Raw genomic sequence first — 21,711 nt, 5'->3', positions numbered from 1 at the left:
CAAATCCACCGACTCTACTCTACTCTACTCTACTCTACTCTACTCTACTCTACTCTAGAGTAGAATATTCTAATCTTATTGAATTCTTTGACAAAGTGACAAAATTAGTGGACCAGAGGAATGCTGTCGATATAATTTACTTGGACTTCAGTAAAGCATTTGATAAAGTAGACCATAACCTACTATTAGATAAAGTAGAAAAATGTGGGTTAGGCAGCATCACCATCAGATGGATTCATAGCTGGCTGACCAACCGCACTCAACGTGTAGTCCTCAATGGACCTGCATCTTCATGGAGGGAAGTATGCAGTGGAGTCAGTAAAATGAGGACCCAGATTGTTGGGGGGCAAATATGCTGACTCTGTAAACCGCTTAGAGAGGGCTGTAAAGCACTGTGAAGCGGTATATAAGTCTAAGTGCTATTAGCTAGAGAAGAGAAAAAGCACTGTTTTCAAACTAGAATTGCAAAAGAGGATTTTAAACAAATGTGGGTGCGGACTAAGGAAGTTAGGAAGTATAGAACAGACTATCAGAGGGTCTAGGACTTTTCGCCTCGGTCTCTTCGCCTTACCTGTTTCACCTTAAGGTTTTCGCCTCTGCGTTATTAGCCACAAACTTTTCTCCTCGGCTGACACGCCCACAGTCTTTTGCCCTGGCACATTGGCACATCGAGTCCCTGCACCGATTGGCTGGGTGCGAATTGTCCTGGGAGGCCAAAGATCCGACACGAACTATACCTCGATGAATGGGCCCCGGCTAAGGGACTGGGACGGAGTGGCCGTGGCCGATGTGCCGGGGCGAAAGACTGCGGGCGTGTCAGCTGAGGACAAAAGTTTGTGGCTAATAACGCAGAGGCGAAAACCTTAAGGTGAAACAGGCCAGGCGAAGAGACCGAGGCGAAAAGTCCCACTCCGCTATCAGAGGCTCAGGATTAAATTGGGAAATCCTTGGGTGTTCTCTGAGCTTGGTCCTTTGTTTGCAGACTTTTAATTACCCAAGTAGATAACATCATCAGAACACCCAGGACGCCACGTGTGAAAACACGAAAACCCAGGATAATAATTAATTCCTAGAGAAAAAAGAGCCAGTTTGGTCTAGTGGTTAAGGCATTACGCTAGAAACCAGGAGCTGTGAGTTCTAATCCTTGCCTGAGGTATGGAAGCCAGCTGGGTGACTTTGGGTCCTTCCTTCTCTCTCAGCCCAATTTACCTCACAGGTTTGTTGTGGAGAAAATAGGAGGATGAAGGAGCATCAGGTATGTTCGCCACCTTAGTGATTTATAACAATAATAATAAAGGCGGGATCAAAATAAATGTATAAAATATTCAGAGCTCAGCTTGGAAAAGCAATAGAAAAACCTTCTTCGTTCACTTACAGATCCAGATCTTCTGGCAGTCTAGAACAGGGATTAAACGTTGCACAAATTTACAATTTTAAGAATGCTGATCCTGCAAGACACTGAGAGCTTCTGCACCGGAGACAAATCCTTTGTGGGTCTAATCACACTTGGCCAAATAAAGTACAGGTAATCCTCGACTTATAACAGTTCATTTAGTAACCATTCAAAGTTACAACAGCACTGAAAAAAGTGATTTATGACCGTTTTTCACACTTAACAAGCATTGCAGCATCTGCCCAGGGTCATGTGATCAAAATTCAGACACTTGGCAACTGTCTCATATTTATGACGGTTGCAGTGTCCCAGGGTCATGTGAAAAGCTTTTGCGACCTTCTGACAAAGTCAATGGGGAAGATAGATTCACTTAGCAACCATGTTACTAACTTAATTAGTAACAGTTATTCATTTAACAACTGTGACAGGAAAGGTCGTAAAACAGGGCAAATTTCATTTAACAAATGTATCGCTTAGTGACCTAAATTTTGGGCTCAACTGTGAGTCATATGTCAAGGAGTAACCTGTATTCAAATTCAATTTCAAATTCTCAACCTTTGCAACTTTCAATCTCCAGAATTAAAGTTGAAGTCCACACATCTTAAAGTTGCCAAAGTGGAGCAGCATTTCTCTAAGTGTTTGGTGAAGCTTCCTTCCAGCGCCCCTCCTAAAATCTGGGGATACCCAGCAGCAAAGACCCCCCTAAAAAAGTGGTAAAGAGCCTTAACCCTGACCCTGATTCCTATTTTATATTTCAGTTCCAACCTACTTTCTTTTGCCCAAAGCAATGCACAGGACCCTGGCACAAAGAAGACCAGAGGATAAGAAACAATGGATGGAAACCAATCAAGGAGCGAAGCAACCTGGAATTAAGGAGAAACTTCCTAACAGTGAGAACAATTAACCAGTGGAACAATTTGCCACCAGAATTTGTGGGTGCTCCATCACTGGAGGCTTTTAATCTATCAGAATAGAGCCGGAAAAGGCCTTGGAAGTCTTCTAATCCAACATGTGACCCTATATATATACCATTTTGGACAAGCGGCTGTCCAGTCCTTTCTTTTTTTAAAAAAACACCCAGTTTTTAAAAATCCCAGCACCCACTACTTCTGGAGGCAACTTCTGTTCCCCTGGTTAATTGTTCTCACTTTTAGGAAGTTTCTCCTTAATCCCAGGTTGCTTCTCTCCTTGATTAGTTTAAGAAAAAACATAAAAATGTATATAACAAGAATGTAGAAATGTATAATATCAAAGATATAATTAAAATATATAGATCTCTATGGGGGGAGAAGGGGGAAAAAAGGATAAGGGGAGGGAGAGAAGAAGAGGAATGAAATGAAGACATAGGGAAAAAAAGACAAAGTAACAGAAGGGAGACCACGATGAAACAATGCTTAAAAATGATATCTAATACAAGTAATGGAGAATTATATAAAAATATAATATAAAGATGTACCATGATTTAAGTGGATGATATAAATGGTATTGTAAGAAGAAATTCTTCCAGGAAAGGAGTGGGTGTTAACTTCCTACAGTATAATATAAATTAATTCAACTTTAGAGTATCTGGTATGAAATGAGGGAAGAAACAGCCCTAGTTAAATACACAATTAATTAGGATAATCAATGTACGGGATATACATGAATAAGGCGAAGACACACAAAAGACTTGTAACCCACCGACACGCTGTTTGTGTTGTTTGTAATTGAAGATGGGTTTTTTATTTGTTTTTATTTTTATATTTGTTTAAAAAATAAAAAAAATTCCAAAAAAAATATGATATGTTATATGTTATGTGAATGTCATACATGTGTTAAAAAAAAATAAAATTGTAATTTTATGATAACAAAAAAACCAGACACAGCCAGCTATTTGTCTGAAACGGTTATGGGGGGGTTCTACTGCTTGAACAGAGGGTCAGACTAGACGACCTCCAGGGTCCCTTTTCAGCTCTAATTCTGCATTTTAAAAGATGCCCTCCTTTTGGGGTCGCCAACAGCCAGGCTAAATTTAACCCTAGGGAAATCTGCACCGAGGTCCCCCACCCCAACCCCATGGGACCCTCGCCCCTCTCCCCACCCACCCACCCACCCTTCTCCCCGCTCAACGACCCCCGGACAAACCTACCATACTCGATCCCTCCGGATAGGAAAAGCAGCCCGATGGTGAAGCCGGTCCGTTTCTTCTTCCGTTGGGAATCCATCCATGCGCCTGGCGATCCCGGAGCTCTCCAGGTAACAGAGGCGGAGCGAGGGGGTCCCGGGAGGAGATCCAGCCGGTCCGCCCTCCGACGGGCGCTTGCTTATAGGTCGGCGGACTCAAACCATCCCCGCCCGGCCACCTCTCGCACCTTCTCTCCGCCTAGTTACGCTGCGCACCTGGCTTGCCGGCAACTCCCTCCTTCCCTCCGACCCGGATCGGGACCTGGGAACCCCTCCACCCCACGCCACCCCCGCGAGAGCCCTTTGGGCCGGCCCGCAGGCCCGGGAGGCGTGAGCGAATGGAAGGTACTAAGTTGGAGGTGGGGGGGGAAAGGGGGGACGACCTTCACCAGGGTTGGCGCGGCTTCCGTTTCGGTTGCTTCCCGAATAGCAAAGAGCGGAAACAAACCGAAAGGACGCACAAGCCCAGGAATTCGGAATGGGTTAATAATTTCAAAATCTATTCCATACAGTGGGTGGTTTACTGTTAAAATAGGTTTGGGTATGTGTGTGTATATGTATATAAGCATATATGCATGTATATAAATATGTATGTACATTATATATGTATAATATATGTATATACTATATATATTAGGTATGTATTTAAATTTATATACACATATAGTATATATCGGGTGGGCAACTGTGGCCCTTTTACAACCTGTGGACTTCAACTCCCAGAATTCCTGAGACAGCCAAAGCTGTCTCAGGAATTCTGGGAGTTGAAGTCCACAGGTTGTAAAAGGGCCTCAGTTGCCCACCCCTGGTATATATATAGATAAGTATATTTACACATACCTACAGACATATATATGAATATATATGTATACATACATACATACATACATACATACATACATACATACACACACACCGGTAGTGGGTTTCAAAAATTTTTACTACTGGTTCTGTGGGTGTGGTTTGGTGGGCATGGCAGGGAAAGGATACTATAAAATCTCCATTCCCACCTCACTCAGGTAAAGAATACTGTAAAATCCCCATTTCCTCCCGATTAGCTGGGACTCAGGAGCAGAGAATAGATGGCGGCAGGGCCAATCAGAATTTTTACTACCGGTTCTCCGAACTACTCAAAATTTCCGCTACCGGTTCTCCAGAACTGGTCAGAACCTGCTGAAACCCACCTCTGATACACACACACACACACACACACACACACACACACACACACACACACACATTCATTTAACAACTGTGGCAAGAAAGGTCACAAAATGGGGCAAAACTCACTTAACAAATGTCTGGGAGTTTTAACAATATAAATTTGGGGCTCAATTGTGGTCATAAGTCGAGGACTACCTGTAGAATACGTTTGGGTATATTTGTATATATTTATGTAATATGTGTAATAGATGAAATTTGTTTATAAAATTGTGTGGTGTGTGTATAAAAATACATATAAACATATACCGGTACATACACATGCATACATATACCGTGTATATATAAAATCTCCACCCAACTCACTTTACAGAATTGTTGTGGGGAAAATAGAAGGATGAAAGTATGTTCACTGCCTTAACTTATTTATAAAAAATTTATAATAAAAAGAAATCAATATTTATCAAACTTCGGGGACTGGAGGCTAAAACATATAAAGAACGGTACTTGTCTGTCTGTATGTACACACTATGTAAACACACACCAAAAAGGAAGGTATATCTATAGATACAGTATATAGATTTAGTGTTTCTCAATTCAGTAACTTTAAGATATGTGGACTCCAATTCCCAGAATTCTAGGTTAGCATTCTGGGTGGGAAATTCTGGAAATTAAGTCCACATATCTTAAAATTGAGAAACATTGATTTAGATGCTATAGATATACAGTCATTGTCTCTCAGCCCAACTCACCTCACATTGTTGTGGAGAAAACACAAAACTGCATTAAACCCTGATCAAAACTATACATTAAAAACGCAGGATGAAAATACAATAAAAGGAGCCTTGGTGGCGCAGCAGACTAAGGTGCTGTTAACTAGCACCAGCTGCCTGCAATTACTGCAAGTTCGAATCTCACCAGGCTCAAGGTTGACTCAGCCTTCCATCCTTTTGAGGTAGGTAAAATGAGGACCTGGATTGTGGGAGCAATAAGCTGACTTTGTATAAAACAGAACACCGCTTGTGGGGGGGGGGGGGCAAAGCCCTACTAAGCAGGTATATACAAAAGTATGAAGGCTATTGCTTAACGCATTGTAAGCCGCCCTGAGTCTCCGGAGAAGGGCAGCATATAAATTGAATGAATGAATAAATAAATAAAAATAAATAAATAAATAAATAAATAAATAAATAATGCATATACAACATAATAAAAGGGCTATTCAACAACCAAAGAAAAGCAAAAGATGGGCTCATAAAAATCCTCAGTCAATGCCTGAGGGAAAAAACATTTTGAAAATGTAGGTTTATTTCATTTATTATGAAATAAATCAGTCCTGACAGGGGATTGCACTACACATTAAATTATAAACCATATAAACTCCACATTGGGAAATCATGATGTGCAAATCTATCTCTCCTGTTTTGTAATTGATAATTGATACCTTCCAGGGGGGTATACATCTTTAGCAATGTGGTTAGTAATACAGAACGGTTAATTAAATTATGCCCACACAGAAGACTCTAGTCCCAATGTAAAAATTCAATAGGGAGAAATATTTGGGTATCACTCCCATATGCATTGCTTTCTTGACAAATTTCTGCCTGTGCAGAAATTCAAGGGAGAAAACCAATGAATAGCTGTAGTGTTAAAACACACAGAGACTTTCCATTTTAGCCTTTCTCTTAAAAAAAAGACCTAACTATACTGTCAAAATGGGAGGGAAACGGGGGGGTTCTACTTAACTTTACTACCGGTTCGCAACAGGGCCACGCACGCACGCGAAGTGTCCAGTTGTCCATTCTATTCTCATGTTGTCTTCTCCAACACCAACGGTTCAAAAGTATCAATACCCTTCCTACCTTGATTCTTAAAATCAAAGTCCAACTTTTCCTTCCCTTGAGTGTCACGGGGATTACCGTGGCTCGCACGATTCTGATCTTTGTAGGTATAGACCAGTGCTCCACAACCTTTTTGGCACCAAGGACCAGTTTCATGGAAGAAGGACCATTTTTTTCATGGACTGGAGGGGGTGGGAGGAGGAGCATGAAACCTAGATCCCACGCATGTAGTTTGGCTCACCCGCCGCTCACCTACAGCTTTGCGGCCCAGTTCCTAAGAGGCCACGGACTAGTATCAGCCCATGGCCCAGGAACAGCAGGGCATTTGAATTTCTTTTTCCAACTATTTCATATTTAGAAAAATATTTAAATATAGCACAACAAAGAATGTTCTTTCTGCGCCAACTCAGAAAGCTCAAACTGTCCAAGGAGCTGCTGATTCAGTTCTACAGAGGAATGATTGAGTCTGTCATCTGCACCTCTATAACTGTCTGGTTTGGTTCTGCAACCCAACAAGACAGACAGAGACTTCAGAGGATAATTAGAACTGCAGAAAAAACAATGGCTACCAACCTGCCTTCCATGGAGGACCTGTATACTGCACGAGTCAAAAAGAGGGCTGTGAAAATAGCTACAGACCCCTCACATCCTGGACATAAACTGTTTCAACTCCTACCCTCAAAACGACGCTATAGAGAACTGCACACCAAAACAACTAGACACAAGGACAATTTTTTCCCAAACACCATCACTGCTAAACAAATAATTCCCTCAACACTGTCAAACTATTTACTAAGTCTGCACTACTATTACTATTAGTCTTCTCATCATTCCTATCACCCATCTCCTTCCACTTATGATTGTATAACGGTAACCTTGCTACTGGTATCCTTACGATTTATATTGATATTGTTTCCTGATTGCTTATTTGTAACTTATGACTATCATTAAGTGTTGTACCTTACGATTCTTGATGAACGTATCTTGTCTTTTATGTACACTGAGAGCATATGCACCAAGACAAATTCCTTGTGTGTCCAATCACACTTGACCAATAAAGAATTCTATTCTATTCTATTCTATTCTATTCTATTCTACTCTATTCTATTCTATTCTATTCTAAATATTTTTCAAAGCTTAGCTTCCAGCACACCCTTCCCAGTCTGAACCCGGGCATTATGTCTGATCCATACATAGCTTCCACTTAGTTCCTCTTCCTGTCCATTCTTCCACCAGCTTTGTGGAGGTCAGGTCCATTGCCCAACCTGCTGGGTTGTGCATGAAGTTCCTTGGAGAGTGTCTTGGGCCAGTGTGGCACTACAATTCCCATCATTTCCAGTCAAGGCTGCCCAGAAGGAGGAGTCCTTGCAAAAGGCAAAAGCTCATTCATTTAATCTGCATTTAAAATGCAACTGGTAGACTCTTCCCCCAGTACAGGTAGTCCTCAACTTACAACAGTTCATTTAGTGATCCTTCAAAGTTACAACGGCACCGAAAAAAGTGACTTATGACTGTTTTTCACACTTATGACCGTTGCTGCATTCCCCCATAGTCATGTGATCGAACTTCGGATGCTTGGCCACTGGCTCGTATTTATGATGGTTGCAATGTCCAGGTGGGGTCACAGGATCCCCTTTTGTGACTTTTTGATGAGGAAAATCGTCAAAACGAGCCAGATTCACTTAACAACCACATGACTCACTTAACAACTGCACTGATTCGCTTCACCAAAGTGGCAAGAAAGGTGGTAAAATGGGTCAAAATTCACTTAACACGTGTCTCGGTTAGCCACAGAAATTTGGGGGCTCCGTTGTGGTCGTAAATCGAGGACTACCTTACAGCGATAATACTAATAGGCTTTTTCAACAGCGATACACATATTCGAGATTTTCATTGGAGCCTTAAAAGAGGGCGGGCTCCGAGCGTCGCGGCAACGTCTGCGCGTGCGCAGCTCAAAAACGTCTTCATTCCTCCGGAGGCGCTGCTCGGTTTTTTTTTTTTTGTTTTTTTTTTTTGTTTTTTGCCCTTTCCTTTCCACCCCTCCCTCGCGGCCTTTCTCCCGGGAACAATATGGCTGGGGCGCCTTCCTTCCATCTGACGTCATCGTCGGGCGCCTGCGCCGGAAGCGGAAGAGCGCGAAATTTCTGGTATTTTCATGCAACGTGTGGATGCCTTCACCGGCGTTCGCGTGGAGTCGTGTAAGCTGCTCTGGCTCCTAGCAGAGGGCTGGTGTGGCCCTCGGCTCTCCCCTTCCTCGCTTAAATCCTGCGCTCGGCCTGCTCTTCCTCCTCGCCATGGCGGGCATCCTCTTCGAAGACATCTTCGACGTGAAGGACATCGACCCCGAGGGCAAGAAATTCGACCGGGGTGGGGCTCAGTTCGCCTTCCCCCCCCCCTTTTTTCCCCCAATTATCCCTCCGTTGTGCTTCCGAGGAGGCCTAGATTTAAAAAAAATATTTTAAAAAAAATATTTTATTATTATTAGCAGAGTTGGAAGGGACCTTAAAGGTCATCTAGTCCAAACCCCCCCGCTCATCCCCCCCCAACAACAGCCCTGTGAGGTAGGACAGGCTTTTGCGGTGCTGAGCAAGCCCCAGGTCCATCAAGAGAGCTGCGTCTCTTGATGTTTTGATTGGAGGCCAGCGGCTCATTCCAGCTTTGAAGGCTACAAGTTCTTTAAATGGGGAAGTCGTTTAATGTGTGTTGTTGCAAAACCACTTGGACCTGACCGTGAAATCCCCGTGGACGCAACTTCCAAGTTTGGAAAAATATGACTTTTTTTTTGAGGGGGGGGCAAACCCATTCTGGAAAAGGAGCAGATTGGGGGTGGGGGAAAACTGGCTTCATTTGGCTAATGTGGCATAGGGGGTAGAATATTTTCTGTTTCTTGATGCAGCCTGCCTCACAGGGTTGTAAGTATAGAAAAGAATTATTGTGGATTATATACTTTTACCAAGGCGAAATATAAATCAGGTGATTTAGGAAAACTGAACTGTTTCATCAAGCCGTACGGTAGGGCTGCTATGATGCTATATTTATTTATTTATTTATTGGTTCGATTTATATGCCGCCCTTCTCTGGAGATTCAGGGCGGCTTACAATGTGTTAAGCAATAGCCTTCATACTTTTGTATATACCTGCTTAGTAGGGCTTTCGGGCCCCCCTAAGCGGTGTTCTTTTTTATACAAAGTCAGTTTATTGCCCCCACAATCCTGGTCCTCATTTTACCTACCTTGGAAGGCTGAGTCAACCTTGAGCCTGGTGAGATTTGAACTTGCAGTAATTGCAGGCAGCTGGCAACTAAGTGCTACTTAACAGCACTTTAGTCTGCTGCGCCACCAAGGCAACCCTAACCCTATGGATTAGTAATTTTAATTGTATGTTTTTTTAATGTTTGGTTCCCACTGTATATAGTTATTTTACGAAATATAAACTTTGGTTTTACTCTCTGACTAGCATGTATTTATTTTAAAACCCAATCACAGTTTTGGGGTATTGCATGTTGGTTTGCTTGATAGAGCAGCCAAGGAGCCGTATAAATAAAATGACTTCACATTTTAATCCATTTAGTAATGCTGGGTTCCTTGAGGGGAATATTTATTGGAACAACTCATACCAACTTTGCAATGGACTGTAAGGGTTCCTGGCCTCCTGTGTGACGTTTGTGGTAGAAAAATACCACTGATGATCCCAATTCTAAAAATAGGGTACTAGTGCTCGTCTCAGTAAGGTGGGGATTTACTGCAGCCTTCAAATCTGGCTTGTGCATAGGTACTCCTTCAATTTATCAATGGAGACTGAGTGGAGCAAGTGGACAGTTTTAAGTTTCTGGGTGTTATCATAAAAGAGGACCTGACCTCACATTGCAGCACTGGTCAAAAGGGCCAGCAGAGATTCTACTACCTGAGACTTCTCAGGAAAAAAACAATTGAATGAGAAACTGCTGGTGACCTTCTACCGCTGCACCATAGAGAGTATTTTAACTTACTGCACCTGTGTATGGTTTACCAATTGCACAGTGGCAGATAGGACAGCAACCCAGAGGGTTAACATCATTGCCCAAAGGATCAGTGGTTGCCCTCTCCCCTCTTTGAAAGAGCTTTATAGCTCCTGCTGCCTTAAGAAAGTTCAAAACATTATTAAAGATCCATCTCACCCTGGGCAGCCTTTTTTTTTTTTTTTTTTTAACTATTACCATCTGGCAGATGGTACAGGATAATAAAAACAAGGACAAATAGGCTGAAAAACAGCTTCTATCCCAGGGCAGTAACTATATTGAATTCTACTGTATAGGGCAATATTAATGCAATATCAGGGGTTTTCAATTTATTAGAATGTGGAGGATGTGCGTTTATGTTTTATTTTTATAGTTATAATGTACACTGAAGATGGCATTTAATTTCATTGTACGAGATGCAATGACAATAAACTAAACTAAACTAAACTTGTATCTGTTACCCAAATAAATGGAAATCCAAGAATTTTATTGTATTCAGTTCAATGTTGAAGAATTTTCAACACACTGTAGAAAACCTGGATGAAGTGGAGACTTTTTTCCTAAGCCTCACATACTTTTGGAGTGACATTTGAGCAGTAAACATCTTTCTTGAAGATTTTACCTCTCAACAACTAACATCCTGGCATGTCTTTAGTTTCCCGGCTGCACTGTGAGAGCGAGTCCTTCAAAATGGATCTGATCCTCGATGTGAACATACAGATCTATCCAGTTGATCTTGGTGAGCACATACCTAGCAATGTTTTTTTCCTATTTCCTTATAAAATATATTTGGATGGTGTTTTTTCCTGCAACGTAAGATTTTCAATAATATATGTACCTCAGGATTGAACTGTGAAGTCTTTGGTGCTCTCTGAGCTTGATTGCTTGCAGACGTTTCATTACCCAATTAAGTAACATCATCAGTGCTATTCAGAATGGAGTTTATTCTTTATTTATATACAGTAGCTTGCTTTATTCTTTGTTTATAGACAGTATCCTGTTGGTAAGGTGTGGTTTTCTCCTTGGTAGTTCCTTAATTAGGGTATCATTTTTTGCTTGATTGCTTGGTGTTAATCCCCACTTATTTGGGAGTTGGCTGCTGAAGAGGATGTGATTGTGTCTGTGTCTGTTTCCTTATTTTTTGCTTTTTTCTTAAATGCTATGTAAAAGATAAACGATTTATCTTGAGGGCAAACAGCTAACCAAACAAGCAAACAACCAAGCTTAAATAGCACCAAGGACACTTCATATTTTTTTTTGCTTATTACTAGAAGAACAATAGCAACATCTAGAATATTCTAGGTTTGCATAATGCATTGAATCATGAATGAAAGCTGCCCAGAATCCCTAGTAAGGGAGATCGGTGGCATAAAAAATTAATAAACATAATAACTAATCGAAGAGACTTGACTCAATAAAGCAGGCCAAGTCATATTTAGAAAACCCTGATCAAATCTAACTTAGTAAATAAGTGTTGTGCAAAGTACCATACATTCCAGGGTTTGTCTTCCAATATTTCTTGAGATGTTTACCTCAAGAAACATCTCTATTCTGGTCATTCATGCACATTTCTTTTCAGGTCCTACACTCGGATCTTCCCCGAATGTTATTAGGGACCTTGACATATCGGATTTGCACATTCTTCCACTGAGGAGTAAATCTGAAGGGTCTGATTCACAGACTTTTTGCTTTTGCATTTTGCATTTCACTTGTAATATTTATCGTTCCTTGCATTGCAGGAGACAAATTCCGCCTTGTGATAGCCAGCACTTTGTACGAAGATGGAACATTGGATGACGGCGAATATAATCCTACAGATGATAGACCCTCCAGGTGACAAAAAGCCGTTTCTGCATAGCGAGGGTGAAGGCCAGTATAAAGAAAATACAATAGTTGTCACAGATCTGATTCTTTGGTCTCCCCATCTAAGCTTGGAATTTTTAGATCTGGTGGAGTAATAATAATAAAGCAGTGTTGGCTAACCTTTTTGCATCGTGTGCCAGGAGTGGGGGGGCTCACATGCACGCGTGTCCCCACCCATAATTTTATGTGCCCTGCGCATGTGCAAGCAACACACACATACCCCGCTCCTAGCATGCGATGGCCCGGTGGGCCCGGTAGCCCTGTTTTTCTCTCTCCCCAGACTCCAGAGCCTTTCTAGGAGCTTGGGGAGGGTGAAAACGGCCTTCCCCACCCACCCCGGAGGCCGGAAACAGCCCATTTGCCGACTTCTGATCCTACCGGAAGTTGGCAAGCAGGCGGTTTCCAACCTCTGGGGGGGGGGGGAGGCCATTTTCGACCTCCCCAAGCTCCTAGAAAGGCTCTGGAGGCTGGAGAGAGAGAAAAACGGGCCTTACCCACCACCCCCCGAGGCGGAACTGAGCTCGTGTGCCCACCAATACGGCTACGCATGCCACAGGTTCGCCATCACAGTAATAAGGGACTCATCTCCACCTGGGAGTTGAAGTCCACAACTCTTAAGGAGACTCCTGATCTAGAGGAACAAATACCATATTTTTCGGAGTATAAGACGCACCTTAGTTTTTGGGGAGGAAAACGGGCAGGGGGCAAATTCTGCCTACCAGATATTTATCTGGCTAGTGTCATTAGCGTGGTCAGCTTCAGCACATTAGTTTCCTCGCTGGTTTTGAGGTTGGAGCTGGTTGGGGCTAAAAAGACAGCTTCAAAAGCACAGCTGATCGTCGGAGGGAGCTCCAGTGACTAAAGCAGGCAAAACACGGAAGGGGTAAGAAGGCAGCAGCTGTTTCGGGTAGCCATTTTGGGCGCCGCGCAGGGTTACATTCGGAGTATAAGACAGACTCAAATTTTCAGCCTCTTTTAGGAGGAAAAAAATTGTGTCTTATACTCTGAAAAATACGGTATTGCCACCTGGATTTTAGGGTGTCAGGCTAGTCTACAAATGTGTCCCTTCCCCTCCTCCACTATGCCAATCCTTTGAGGTAGGTTAGGCTGAGAAAATGTGCTTGAGTTCTGTTACTCAATCATCTTCATGGCTGAACCACAGTGGAATCTGAAATACAGATAGTCCTCGATAGCAGTTCATTTAGTGACCGCTCAAAGTTACAACGGCACTGAAAAAAGTGACTTATGACCAGTGGTGAAATGTAAAATTTGTTCCTACTGGTTCTGTGGGCGTGGCTTGGTGGGAGGGGGTGACGGTGGGCGTGGCCAACTCTTTTTTTACTTTTAAAAGCATTTTTTCTACAACCTTCGGCGGTTGTAAAAAAATGCTTTTGAAAGCCTCTGATGATCAGGCAACTCAGCTGGGATCGTCAGAGGCTTTTAAAAGCATTTTTTTTCTACAACCTCTTTAGCCGAAGAGATTGTAGAAAAAATGCTTTTAAAAGGCTCTGATGATCCCAGCTGAGCCACGCGATCATCAGAGACTTTTTTTTTTTTTTTTTACTTTTAAAAGCATTTTTTCGGCCAAAGAGGTTGTAGAAAAAATGCTTTTAAAAGTAAAAAAACAGCCTCTGATGATCACGCGGCTCAGCTGAGCATTGGGGGGGCAGGGATTTTTGCTACCGGACCACCCGCCGCCATCGCTATTGTCCAAATCGGGAGCATTTCACCCCTGCTTATGACCATTTTTCATACTTGGACACTTGTAGCACCCTATGGTCACATGATCAAAATTCAGATGGTTGGCAAATGGTTCATATTTATGACAGTTGCAGTGTCCCTTTTGCGACCTCCTGACCAATCAAAGTCAATGGGGAATCCAGATTCACTTAACAACCATGTTACTAACAACAAATGCAACAATTCACTTAACAACTGCGGCAAGAAAGATGATAAAATGGGGCAAAAGTCACTTAAATGTTTCACTTAGCAACATAAATGTTGGCCTCGATTGTGGTCGTAACTCAAGGACTCCCTGTGATCCAGTCTTAAGTGTGCAGAGCCATAGAATAATAATGTAAGAATTCAAAAAGCAAAGGCATTTTTGCTCTTTCACAAAGGAATATTTTGATGTCTGTATGTCACAGAGGGAAGGCTTGAGTTTTGGATTGATGCTGAATATGCTCTTTCGTTTTGGGCATTTCTGGTATTTTAATACATGTTCCCTTCTTTTGGCCGGCTCTACTTATTCACAGGGCGGATCAGTTTGAATACGTGATGTATGGGAAGGTGTACAGGATTGAGGGCGATGAGACATCAACGGAAGCAGCCACGCGCCTGTAAGTCTCCTTTTCTGAAATAGGTTGAAAAGCGATCGTGTTTTGACATCGTACAAAGCCATAACTTGATTGGTTCAGTTCAGGCTGAGGATGTTGTTTGAGGGTCTATGACACCTCGCCAACAGCCAACTCGCTACAGTCAATGCGCCATGGCCAACTCATTGCAGCCAACTTGCTTGGGACAACTCACCATGGTCAACTCGCTGAAGGACGACTCGCCACGGGGCCAGAGTTATCCTGATATCATAGGAATAGTTGAATAGTTAATAGCTGAATAGTATTCAATAGTTGAATATTTAATAATAGTTGAATAGTTGAACCAGCTGCCTGCAATTACTACAAGTTCAAATCTCACTAGGCTCAAGGTTGACTCAGCCTTCCATCCTTTCGAGGTAGGTAAAATGAGGACCCGGATTGTGGGGGCAATAAGCTGACTTTGTATAAAAAAGAACACCGCTTAGGGGGGGCCCTGAAAGCCCTACTAAGCAGGTATATACAAAAGTATGAAGGCTATTGCTTAACGCATTGTAAGCCGCCCTGAGTCTCTGGAGAAGGGCGGCATATAAATCGAACCGATAGATAGATAGATAGATAGATAGATAGATAGATAGATAGATAGATAGATAGATCGATCCATTAAAGAAGATGCAAAAGGAGGGACAAAATACCATGTGAATGACAAAAACTGAAATAATGTTTAAATTATTTTAAATAATTAAGTTGAATTATCCCGCAGCAAGTTGGCCGCTGCAAATTGGTCATGGTGAGTTGGCTACGGCAAATTGTCCCATTCCGTTCTCAAGGTGCGTTAGACGTTCTGAGCTTAAGAGCCATGGTGGCGCAGTGGTTAGAATGCAGTATTGCAGGCTAATTCTGCCGACTGCTAGCAGTTCAATTCTCACCAGGCTCAAAGTTGACTCAGCCTTCCATCCTTCCGAGGTCGGTAATATGAGGACCCAGATTGTTGGGGGAAATATGCTGACTCTGTAAACCACTTAGAGAGGACTGTAATGCACTATGAAGAGGTATATAAGTCAAAGTGCTATTGCTATGAGTCCCCTATGTATGGTTTTTGGATAGTCCTTTTGCTCGTCGTGCTAAAGCCATAAGCTTTACGGTTGAGAGCGCCAAACCATCTGCGTTACAGCTTAGAGTTGGGGTCTCCAAAATTGGCAACTTTTCAGAATTGTGGACTTCAGCTCTCAGAATTTCTCAGCTAGCTATGCTTTCTGGGAAACTCTGGGGGTTGAAGTGTGCAAGTCTTAAAAGTTGCCAAGTTTGGAGAGTCCTGGTTTAGAGCAACATGTGGTGCATCCAATTTGGTACGATCATCTGCTTTCCGTGAAAATGATTCTACTTTCGCATCTTCAGTTAAATAAAGGGTCAAATTTATTTATTTATTAGTTCAGTTTATATGCCGCCCTTCTCCGTAGACTCGGGGCGGCTTACAATGCATTATAGCAATAGCCTGCATACTTTTATGTATATACCTGCTTATTAGGGCTTTGCCCCCCCCCAAAGCGGTGTTGTTCTATACAAAGTCGGCTTATTGCCCCCACAATCCGGGTCCTCAATTTACCTACCTCGAAAGGATGGAAGGCTGAGTTAACCTTGAGCCTGGTGAGATTTGAACTCGCACTAATTGCAGGCAGCTGGCAGCTAAGTGCTAGCACTTAACAGGACTTAGTCTGTTGCACCACCGAGACTCCTAATTGCAGATAATGGGAAAGGCTGACTGTTTTAAAATTCTCCTCCTAGCCCAGGGGTGTCAAACTCAAGGCCCGTAATGTGGTCGGATCTGTTCCGCGGGGCTGGGCCAGTCTATCCGCGTTGCTTCGGCCTGGTCTACCCAATGCAAAGAGGAAACATGCCAGCAGTTTGGGGACTGGCATCAAACTGGACATGCCCACCCGGTTGGCCACGCCCACCTGGCCCTAACTACAGCCCTGATGTGGCCCTCAATGAAATTGAGTTTGACACCCCTGCCCTACCCTGATACTTTCCACATCGTTGGGTCTTCAACTCTCTTATTTCCTAAGTAGCTGTCAGGTTTTGAGGTCGTCTCAAATAAATTGCATTTCAAACAAAGTCTTTGAAGAAAAACTCCCATTTATTAAGCACGACATTCTAACTCTGACTCCATCGCAGCCAACACTGACTTCCAGACCCAAAACCCTCCCTTTCCGTTCCCCACTCCCCTGCACTCATTGGCCATCTTCCAAGTCACTCTACCCCTAATCTACTGCTCCAGCTCAAAGGAATTTCCCCCCTCACATCCCATCTCCTAGGGGATATTATCTCCAGGGAAAATAAGTAGGTGAAAAGTCAAACGTCCCTTTCCAGACGCCTCCGCTTCTCGTTCTTATGTCAGCACTAGAGTAAATGCAGCTTGAAGTGCTGACAGTAGCATGATTAGCGACTAAATGTTAGAGAGGTGATATACAACTTCTCGAGGACACAAGATTGAAGAACAACGATCTAAGATGGGTGTCGGCAACCCGTGGCTCTGGAGCCCCATGTGGTTCTTTGGGCCTTTTGCTCTGACCAGATCCCACCACTAGCTGGCCTCGCCCTCCCAGTCACTCCTCGCACTAAGAAAGTAAGGGTGATGGCGGCGGATGGAGACTCGCTCCATATTCCAGAGCGGGAGCGAAGGGGCCCTGTACTTGCCTCTTCTTCCGGCCCTTGTTGGTGCTGCCTGCACCTCGGTCGCTCGGGGAGATGTGCAACTTTCTCTCCACCCTGAGACACTGGCCCAGCCCAGCTGCAGCTAACACCGGTGCTCTCGCCGCCTCCATGGCCTGCTCGCTGCTCTTGCAGCGCTGGACATGCAACGGCATGCCGACCCAGGTTTTGTGGCTCCCGGTGTTTTCTTTTCAGTGGGAAACGGGTCCAAATGGCTCTTTGCGTGTTTAAGGTTGCAGACCCCCGATCTAAGAGGTTGTATGGCAGAGGACAGCCTTGGTGATGTATCGTGAGTGCAGTGTCCTTTGCCTTCGTTCCTGGTGTTTCTCAATCTCGATTGTTTGAAGAGGTGTGGACTTCAATTATTTTATTTATTTTATTTTATTTTATTAGATTTATATACCGCCCTACTCCCGCAGGACTCAGGGCGGTGAACAGCCAGATAAAACGCATAAATTACAAAATTTAAAAACAGTATAAAATCTGATTAAATAATTTGGCCGGTGACAATTTAAACAACCCTAATGTTTTAAGGCAAATTTAAAATCCATCGTTTGAATTAAAAAGGAAAAGCTGGGGAATTCTGGGAGTTGGAAGTCCACACCTCTCCAATTATCCAGGGTTGAGAAGCAGTGATGAAGCATGTGGCAGTTTGACCTATTCAGGACATTTTTTTTCTCTCTTTACAACTGTGAGCAGCCTGCCTCCTCCAACCCATCCTTCTCTCTCCCTTCCTCCAGCTCTGCCTACGTCTCCTACGGTGGCCTCCTCATGAGACTCCAGGGAGATGCCAACAACTTGCACGGTTTTGAAGTGGATTCGAGGGTCTACCTCCTGATGAAGAAATTAGCCTTCTGAGCAGCTTCTGCCACCAGACGGGTTGGAGGCTCGATTAAGCAGCTTGGGACATTTCAGAAAATAACATCTGTTGCTTCCTCTGCTTCCCTTCAGAAGCGTTTGGAGCAAAGCTCGGCAACGAATTAGAAGCACCTTTCTTGATGTTCTCCACCGTCTTTAGCAGCCACAACCGGGACAATTTTTCTCCATGCCATTTTCCCAGGGCCCTTTGCCGTTAGGAAGAAGCTACCAGGCTACGTGGCAGCATTCCCTATGAAGCTCAAGAGTAGAATATTTCCTGGTGCCGAAAACGATACTGCTTTTGATGAAGTGATCTGTTTTACAGGGCATTTTTCTACAAAGGCAACACTACTATTTCTGGTAAACTGGGCCCCTTTGGTCAAAAAAAAAACACCACAGAGCAAAAGAAGTTAGCTCCTGCGTCAAACTCCTTACAGGTAATCGTTACTCCTTTTTTAAAAAAACATCAAATAAATATTTTTTATGGATTTTTATGGTTGTCTGGGCTGTGTACAGGAAGGAACGTCTGTATCTCTTTGATTAACATAGTTAATCAGTCTGGAGTGCAAAGCTTCCACCACCTCTCCCAATTTTATGTTGATCCTATGGAACCGTGATGGCAAACCCATGACACGTGGGCCACAGGTGGCACGCAGAGCCATATCTGTGGCCACGCAAGTGTTGCCCTAGCTCAGCGCCAGTGCACATGTGCACACTGGCCACCTGATTTTCAGACCTTCTGGGCCCACCGGAAGTCAGGAAATGGCCCATTTCCAACCTCCGGAGGGCATCCCGGGGGGGGGGGAGGGCATGGGGAAGGCTGTTTTCGCCCTCCCCAGGCTCCAAGAAAGCCTCTGGAGGCTGGGGAGGGCAAAAAACGGGCCTACCGTGCCCACCATGCCATCACATGCCATCAAGTGGGGGTTGTGCGGGGGGGGTCGCACACACATGCGCAACGGTGGGGGGACAGCATTGAATTACGGATGTGGGCACGCATGCACGTAACCCCCTGCGGTCCCCCCGCTTTTGGCACACTACAGCAAAAACGTTAGCCATCACTGCTATAGAAGGACCCAGAAGGCAACTTGGGTGCCCACTGGATGCTTGGGACGTCTATGTAGAGGTGGGTTTCAGCAGGTTCTGACCAGTTCTGGAGAACCGGGAGCGGAAATTTTGAGTAGTTCGGAGAACTGGTAGTAAAATTTCTGACTGGCCCCGCCCCCATCTATTCTCTGCCTCCCAAGTCCCAGCTGATCGGGAGGAAGTGGGGATTTTGCAGTATCCTTCCCCCGGAGTGGGGTGGGAATGGAGATTTTACAGTATCCTTCCCCTGCCACACCCATCAAGCCATGCCACGCCCACTAAGCTACACCCACAGAACCAGTAGTAAAAAAAATTGAAACCCATCACTGTTTTTGGCCTGCAGAGTGCTTCTGGGGGCCTGGAAGGGTGAAAATGCAACGCACGGAGGGCTTGGGAGCCCAAAAACACCCGTATTCGGTCTATAAGATGCACCTAAATTTTCACCCACTTTCAGGGGAGGGGGAAAGGTGCGTCTTAAAGTCTGAAAAATACGGTAATATGCCATATTATATATAGAGAGATGCTGTATTACAGGTTTTTTTTTTTTTTTTTTAATTTGATTTATATGCCGCCCTTCTCCGAAGACTCAGGGCAGCTTACAGTGCGTTAAGCAATAGCCTTCATTCTTTTGTATATTTATACAAAGTCAGCTTATTGCCCCCACAAACTGGGTCCTCATTTCACCTACCTTAGAAAGGATGGAAGGCTGAGTCAACCTTGAGCCTTGGAGAGATTCGAACCAGCAGTAAATTGCAGGCAGCTGTGTTAATAACAGGGTGCTTTAAACCACTGTAGTACCAAGGTAATCCTCAACTTACGACTGAGCCCCCAATTTTGGTCCTAAGTCAATGATGGTCCAAAGAGTGCATCATCATATGGCCATGCCTGATTTTACAACATTTTTGTGGCGGTCATTCAGTGAATGCCACAGTTGTTAAGTGAACCCATTGTTTGCTAGGGGATGGATTTTTTTCAGTAAATACCAGTTTCTGGCCAAAAAAAATTATGTTGTAAATCATAGTCTATGATTGTGGGGAGCTGCAAACGTAAATGCAGGCTACTTGCCGAGTACCCATAATGTGGTAATGTGACCCTGGGAGTGCATCTGGGCATCAGAACATTGAATTCATGTCGTTGATCCCATTATAATGATATAATGATTTCAGTATTTGAGAGGCTGCCACAAAGAAGAGGGGCTCAACTTTTTCTTCAAAGTACCACAGGGCAGGACAAGAAACAATGGATGGAAACTAATCAAGGAGAGAAGCAACCTGGGATTAAGGAGAAACTTCCTAACAGTGAGGACAATTAATCAGTGGAATAGCTTGCCTTCAGAAGTTGTAGATGCTTCATCACTGGAGGTTTTTAAGAAGAGAGTGGACAGCCACCTGTCTGAAATGGTATACGGTCTCCTGCTTGAGCAGGGGACTGGACTAGAAGACCTCCAAGGTCCCTTCCAGCTCTATTCTGATTGATCCCATTTTGGAGGTCTGTTGGAACTTCAAACGGTCGCTAAGCAATCGGTCATAAGTCAAGGACTACCTGTACAGAAAGCTGGTTTATGATCTTTGTACATAAGCAAGAAAAGGACTAAGCTTGACAACACAAGCCTATAATTCTCCCAAAGCTTTTTCCAATATGTATGACTGGCCAAAGCAGCGATAAGAGCTCAGTACCCCATTTATCCTACCAGGTCTTGTTGTGCTAGTTGAATATATATCCCATCATAGTTATTTTTTTTTAAAAAAAACTGAATAAGGTCATTATTCCTGTAATGAATTACATAATCATGTAATGGCAATAGTTAGCAGGTTTCATTCCTTCCTTGTAGAGTTCCTGTTGATACCTGGTTGGGATGTCAGAATTATAAATTAGAACCACCTGTAGCTGAATTGTATTTACTTTCCATCCTGATTTACCGTATTTTTTGGAGTATAAGACTCACCTTTTTCCTCCTAAAAGGGGGTGAAAATTTAGGTGCGTTTTATACACCAAATGTAGTCCCGCCCACCCACTGGCCCCCACCCTTTGGCCTCTGCCTCCCAGCAGTTTACCTCCTTGCAGAAAGCAGCAAGAAGAAACAGCTCCCTTTCAGCTTCAGCACAGCCTAATTAGCAGAAGTTGATTGGATCAGCCTCCCGACTCAGCTGTCTTGCGTGGGCTCTGCTGCTTGCTGCAAGGAGGTAAATTGCTGGGAGCAGATTTTTTTTTCTTGTGCTAATCAAGCTATGCTGAAAACGAAACTGAAAGTAAAGCAGGCTGTTTGCTGTGTGCTGAAAGGAGGCAAAATTGCTGGGAGGCAGAGGCAGATTTCTTCTTGTTTTCCTCACC

General features: G+C 43.7%; 2 protein-coding genes across 4 annotated transcripts in view; one reads left to right on the top strand and one right to left on the bottom strand.

Annotated features, from left to right (window-relative positions):
* Positions 1-3,901, bottom strand: part of LOC117679779 (major facilitator superfamily domain-containing protein 8-like) — a 36,299-nt gene extending 32,398 nt beyond the window's left edge. Inside the window, exon 1 of the mRNA XM_034442004.3 lies at positions 3,522-3,901. Coding sequence (XP_034297895.1) covers positions 3,522-3,597 — 76 coding nt within the window. The 5' untranslated portion in view covers positions 3,598-3,901. The remainder of the gene's footprint in view (positions 1-3,521) is intronic.
* POLR2H (RNA polymerase II, I and III subunit H) lies at positions 3,518-18,785 on the top strand. 3 transcript variants are annotated; one of them, XM_087872481.1, is made up of 5 exons: positions 3,518-3,628; positions 11,208-11,291; positions 12,292-12,385; positions 14,671-14,754; positions 18,180-18,785. In XM_087872481.1, exons 2-5 carry the CDS (start codon positions 11,243-11,245, stop codon positions 18,295-18,297), a joined length of 345 nt encoding a protein of 114 aa, XP_087728607.1. In that variant the 5' UTR covers positions 3,518-3,628; positions 11,208-11,242; the 3' UTR covers positions 18,298-18,785. The 3 variants fall into 3 exon arrangements, with proteins under 3 accessions (XP_087728607.1, XP_034297897.2, XP_034297896.2); XM_034442006.2 differs by lacking the exon at positions 3,518-3,628 and adding an exon at positions 3,769-3,901; XM_034442005.3 differs by lacking the exon at positions 3,518-3,628 and adding an exon at positions 8,655-8,922.
* Positions 18,786-21,711: the final 2,926 nt, after the last annotated feature.

The sequence above is a fragment of the Pantherophis guttatus genome, chromosome 6 (genome assembly GCF_059756535.1).
Source record: "Pantherophis guttatus breed Tessera chromosome 6, ASM5975653v1, whole genome shotgun sequence".
NCBI lineage: Eukaryota > Metazoa > Chordata > Lepidosauria > Squamata > Colubridae > Pantherophis > Pantherophis guttatus.
The sequence above is the reverse complement of the archived record's forward strand: the minus strand, read 5'-3'. Positions and strand labels throughout refer to the sequence as shown.